Source organism: Vitis vinifera, chromosome 9 (genome assembly GCF_030704535.1).
Source record: "Vitis vinifera cultivar Pinot Noir 40024 chromosome 9, ASM3070453v1".
NCBI classification, from domain to species: domain Eukaryota; kingdom Viridiplantae; phylum Streptophyta; class Magnoliopsida; order Vitales; family Vitaceae; genus Vitis; species Vitis vinifera.
The window spans coordinates 9,705,584-9,710,894 of record NC_081813.1 but is presented as its reverse complement, the minus strand read 5'-3'; the positions used below and the strand labels follow the sequence as shown (position 1 = coordinate 9,710,894).

At 32.5% G+C, this 5,311-nt stretch overlaps 1 protein-coding gene across 1 annotated transcript; it reads left to right on the top strand.

The window, feature by feature from the left end:
* The first annotated feature begins 1,231 nt into the window (after window positions 1-1,231).
* LOC100264601 (putative UPF0481 protein At3g02645) lies at window positions 1,232-3,138 on the top strand. Its single transcript, XM_002269812.4, has one exon. The coding sequence runs from the start codon at window positions 1,269-1,271 to the stop codon at window positions 3,018-3,020; it is 1,752 nt and encodes a 583-aa protein (XP_002269848.1). The 5' UTR covers window positions 1,232-1,268; the 3' UTR covers window positions 3,021-3,138.
* Window positions 3,139-5,311: the final 2,173 nt, after the last annotated feature.

Here is a 5,311-nt window from a genome sequence, read left to right as displayed (position 1 = left end):
ACCGCCTGTGGGAGCTGGCGTCGATGTCGCAGCATGTTGGGGACGACAATTTCTTCATCATCAGTGCAATGTTTTCATATTCTTTAAAACGATGTCGTTTTGATACTGTAAAAATAATAAAAATAAAATAAAATTGAACCGTTTGATTTGGATGGAACCAGTCGGACTGCCGGTTCAACCGGTTCGATTCCGGTTCAACCGGTTCGATTCCGATTCAACCTATTTCCGACCTAATTGACTGGATCAAACCAGATCGAAATAGTGACCAACCGGTCTAGTTTTGAAAACCATATGGAAAACGCACGATTAATTACTCCAATTGTTTGGCAAGGTCTCTTATTATATGGAATTGTTTGAATTCAAATTTTGTAGATAACAATCTAGCTAGCTTTGCCTATTTGAGCTGGCGGAAACTTTAATAAAACAATGAACAAAAGGTAGTTTATGAAAATATCAATAATTACGAATATGTTGATACTTTGATTTTATGAATATATTAGAGTTATCGAAAATATATCGACGAATATTTTGTCTAAAATTGATCAAAACTTATAAAAATATAAGAAAAAACTTTTAAACATGAAATTAGAAGTATAATGACATTTTAAAGTTGTTTTGTTGAAGAAATTGATATATATATATATATATGCATCGATAAAAATATAAATTTTATAAGTGTATATTGATTATTAAATTACATTACATGTTATTTGGTAATAATATTGTAATATTTGATTATTGTATGTCTAATTTTAAAATATATTTAATATTAAAATTATCATATATTTAATTCAATTGCATTAATTGATATAAAATAAATGATAATATATTTATAATTTTTAATATTTAATTAATATATTAATCATATGAAAAACATTATGAAAAAAATTATTATGATAATTTTAATATTTTTGATAATCAATTAAATCAAAAAATTTCACTTAATTATAAAATAATTTGTTCTTAAAAAAAAATATACTTTTAATATATATTAAATAGGGTGAGTTTCGCCCGGTGGTGAGCTAAGTCCACGCTAAACCTTTTGGTTCCCCTGCGTTGACCCTCCGATTTGACATGCATTGACCGTCTTGTTTGACCGCGTTGACTGCTCGGTTTGACTTGGTCTTCCAAAATATGGGAAATATAGGCAAAAAAATTAGGGATATTTTCAGAAATTTCGGTCTATATATTGTACCAATATCCTATCTCCTATGCAATACGCCCTCACTCCAAACTCCCTCTCACATAATACACCAAATTGAACTGCCATGTCAACTACACCAAAAACTTCTTCTCTTCAATCCACCGAGGCCTCCACCGTGGCCTCCACCTCTAGTAGCCCAAGCCCTGATGAGAAAAATTGGGCGACTCAGATACGTGAGGCTCTAAATGAAGAGCTTGAAGAAGATAGTGAAGTCCCTGTCAACATCTTCAATGTACCCAAAACTCTCATGGCTACTAAGCCGGATTGCTATGTTCCACAACAAGTTGGACTGGGGCCTTATCATCATTTGCAGCAGGAGCTCTATGAGATGGAGAGGTACAAAATTGCAGCAGCGAAAAGAACTAAAAAGCATCTCCAAAGTGAAAATTTTGAAAGCCTTATCAAACAGTTGAACGAGCATGAGTCCAGAATTCGAGCTTGCTACCACAAGTTCTTGGACTTCGATGGTGAAACCTTAGCATTGATGATGCTTGTTGATGCCTCTTTCTTGCTTGAGTTCCTTCAAGTCTATGCCATCCGGGAAGAACGGGCTCTGCCGAGAGTTTTCCACAGGAAGTCACACCTACTTGATTATGCGAGGACCAAATCAGCTTATAATGAGATTCTGAGAGACATGGTGATGGTTGAGAATCAAATTCCATTGTTTGTACTGAAGCAGGTGTTAGAATTCCAGTTCTCGACGCCACGTCAAGCTGATGGTATCTTGTGTTCAATGTTAGCTGGATTTGGCAAATATCTTTGTCCATTTGGGATCAGGGTGGAACTGTCGCATATCCAAGTTGAAGAGCATGCTCACTTGCTGGACTTTCTGTATTATCTCATCGTGCCAAGGTCAAAAGAACCATCTGAAATAATTGAAGTGGCGGGCGAAAATGAACCACAGCAAGGCGAAGCAGAAGGATCTTCTGGAGAGTCCAGTAGTGCAAAAGGAACATTTGAGGTAATTTCGAAACTTCTGTCAAAATTGACTGAAGGCCCAATAGGTCGACTCATCAAGAAAATTATATTTTCCGATGCTGTAAAATACATATTGAAATTGCCTAACACAGCCGTTTCTAAGATCCCCGGATATTCTGTCTTAAAAAAACCTGTTGAATCTGTCTTATCAACCCATGAGGAAGAAAATGAGTCGGAAAATGTGGACTCCAACTCCAACTCCAACTCCGATAGTAACACTACCAAACCCCCACTGATGGAGGAAATCACCATCCCTTCAGTGTCCGAGCTCTCGGAATCTGGTGTCCGTTTCTTACCTACTAATGGCAGCATCTCATCCATCAGTTTTGATGCTAAGATGGCCAAGCTTTACCTCCCTACTATCAGTTTAGATCCAAATACAGAAGTCACTTTGAGAAACTTGGTTGCATATGAAGCATCAACGGGGTCAGGGCCACTTGTTATTGCTCGGTACACTGAACTAATGAATGGGATTATTGATACCAAGGAGGATGCCAAGTTTCTGAGAGAAAGAGGTATTATTTTGAACCGGTTGAAGAGTGATGAAGAGGTGGCCAACCTGTGGAATGGGATGAGCAAGTCCATAAGGTTGACGAAGGTTCCCTTCCTAGATAAGGTGATTGAAGATGTGAACAAGTATCACGGTAGCAGATGGCAAGTTAAGGCCGGAAAGGTCATAACGCGTTATGTGTTCGGTTCCTGGCAGCTCTTAACACTTCTAGCTATCATTGCCATCTTGTTGTTAATGGTATTGCAAGCATTTTGCTCTGTTTATAGCTGTTCCCGAATATTTGAGATCTCCGGAGATCAGTTATTTTTTGGTGGTTTTTCATCTTAAGTTGTATGCTACTTCTGATTTTCTCCTTTGGTTATTCATTTCAATTTGTACTAGCCCCATGTTATGAATTGCTTTTGTGAAATTTCCAATTCAATAATCGTCATAGCTTTAAGAAAAAGTGAATTTGTTGGGTTTGATTAAGATACCAAAGGAAAGTTGGGAAATATTGGTGGCTATTTTGATACAAAATATCGTAGGAACAAAAATTGATCAAAACTCGTTAAGATGTTTGAATAAAATTCTAAAAAAATAATATAACAAGTAATAATAAATATTTTGAAGTTATTTTGTTAGAGAAATTAATATATATATATATATATATATATATATGTATGATATACTTTGTGATATTCGATAATAATATCGTGTGTATCGATAAAAGATATAAATTTTGTAAGTATATATTTAATATTAAATTACATTAAAATATTATTCGACGAAAATATCGTGACATTTTATTATAGTATGTCTAAATTTAAAACATAATTAATATTAAAATTATGATTCTTTTAATTCAAATATATTCAATGACATAAAATAAATGATAACATATGTATAAATTTTTTAATATTTATATATTTTTATATTTAATAAGATATAAATGATATATAAAAAACATATTAAAAAAATTATCATGACAATTTTTATATTTTTAGTGATATGAAATGAAATTTAAAAATAAAATAATTAGAAATATTTTATTTATTAAAATATTCTTTTAATATTTTGTTTTTAAGATGATTTTAGTATATATTTATTCTGGTGCACTTAATGTAATGAAAGGGCAAGCTAGCCCAATGGTGAGCCAAGGCTGCATATGGAAATATTGTACTACCGATATATCTCCCGATGTATAGGTTGCCGATAACCAAACTGGTTGGTATGTTTTTATTTATTTGATGGAAACACAAAAATCTATTGTTATTTTAATAAATATTTTTTTCTTTCCTGAAGCAATAATATATATAGATATAATTATGCTGTTACCATCATTAATATATTGTTTAGTTAAGGAACAAATACAATAGTAAAATAAAATATTGGCATATCACATAAGAAATAGAAAATCTTGAAATTTTAATTTTATATAACTACTATAAAAAAAAAAATTGGAATTTTTAAAAACTTATATACAAATTTGTTTACGTACCTTGATGAAGAGATAAAAAAAGCAAGAATTTTCTTTTACTTAATTGAGATAAAATATTATCTCTAAAGAAATTATTGAAAATAAAATATTGTGTTAAAAAAAAATTAAAAATATTTAATTTATGTAAGATCCTATAACATTAGTATTATAGAAAATTTGAAATTTTGTTCATGATAATGAAGAAATGAACTAATCTTAAAAATTATGGAATATAGAGTTAAATTCCACTATTAATAGGTAATTATGCTCCCAAAAGTAGTAAAAGCACTTACAAAATCAATAACTCATTCACATATAGAATTAAAAATATCACCCCCAAATTCTATCATTTTATAAATCTACCAAGCTTCTAATGTTCAAATTACAATTGGTCTAATTGTTTTGTACCCTAGTCACATTGTTTTGTACCTTTGGTCCCGATGCTTTGGACCATTGTTTGGCACCTTTAATCCTATGGTTTTGTACCATTGGTCCAATAACTTTGTACCTTAATCTTATTGATTTAGACATTAGTCTTGTTAATTTGTACTTTTGTTTCTGTGCTTTGTACCTTGGTCTTATTAGTTTGTGTCTTATATCCCATTCTTTTGTATCTTTATTTCTTTATGATTGTTTTTGCCTCATTGTTTAATAAAATAACAGACTGTAGACCCCCTCAGATAGAAGGGTTTTTATTTTATTTTATTTTATTTTTCCTGGCCACCCCGAGAAGGAGCCGTTCTTGGGCAGCCAAATAGGACTCTGATGGGTGAGCTGTTCTGGGCGGCCATAGGACTGATAGGTGGGTTATTCTGGGCAGCCATAGGACCGAGGTGTGAGTTGTTTTTGGGCTTCCGAGGGGACAAGAAAATGAGAGGTAAGGAGTTGAGTTAGTGGGGAGACAAAGCAAGGGGCAGATATTTTTTTTGAGCTGAAACAGAGAGCAACTTGAAGCTCAAGGTTTCTAGCTGAAGCTGATTGCTTTTCTTTGGTTGACAATCTCATTTCGGTATTTGTCTTGAACTTTCTCTCTGTACCACTAGTTTTTTGAACGCATTGAATCAAGCATGAAATATGTTTCTATTCAAGGGCGCATTCATTTGTTTATCTTTTTTTATCATATTTTATTTTGGTTTGGTTGTTTTTCCATAGTTATGTTTGT

Coding starts and splice junctions, on each gene's coding strand:
- LOC100264601 (XM_002269812.4), top strand. CDS start 1,269: ATGTCAACTACACCAAAAACTTCTTCTCTTCAATCCACCGAGGCCTCC.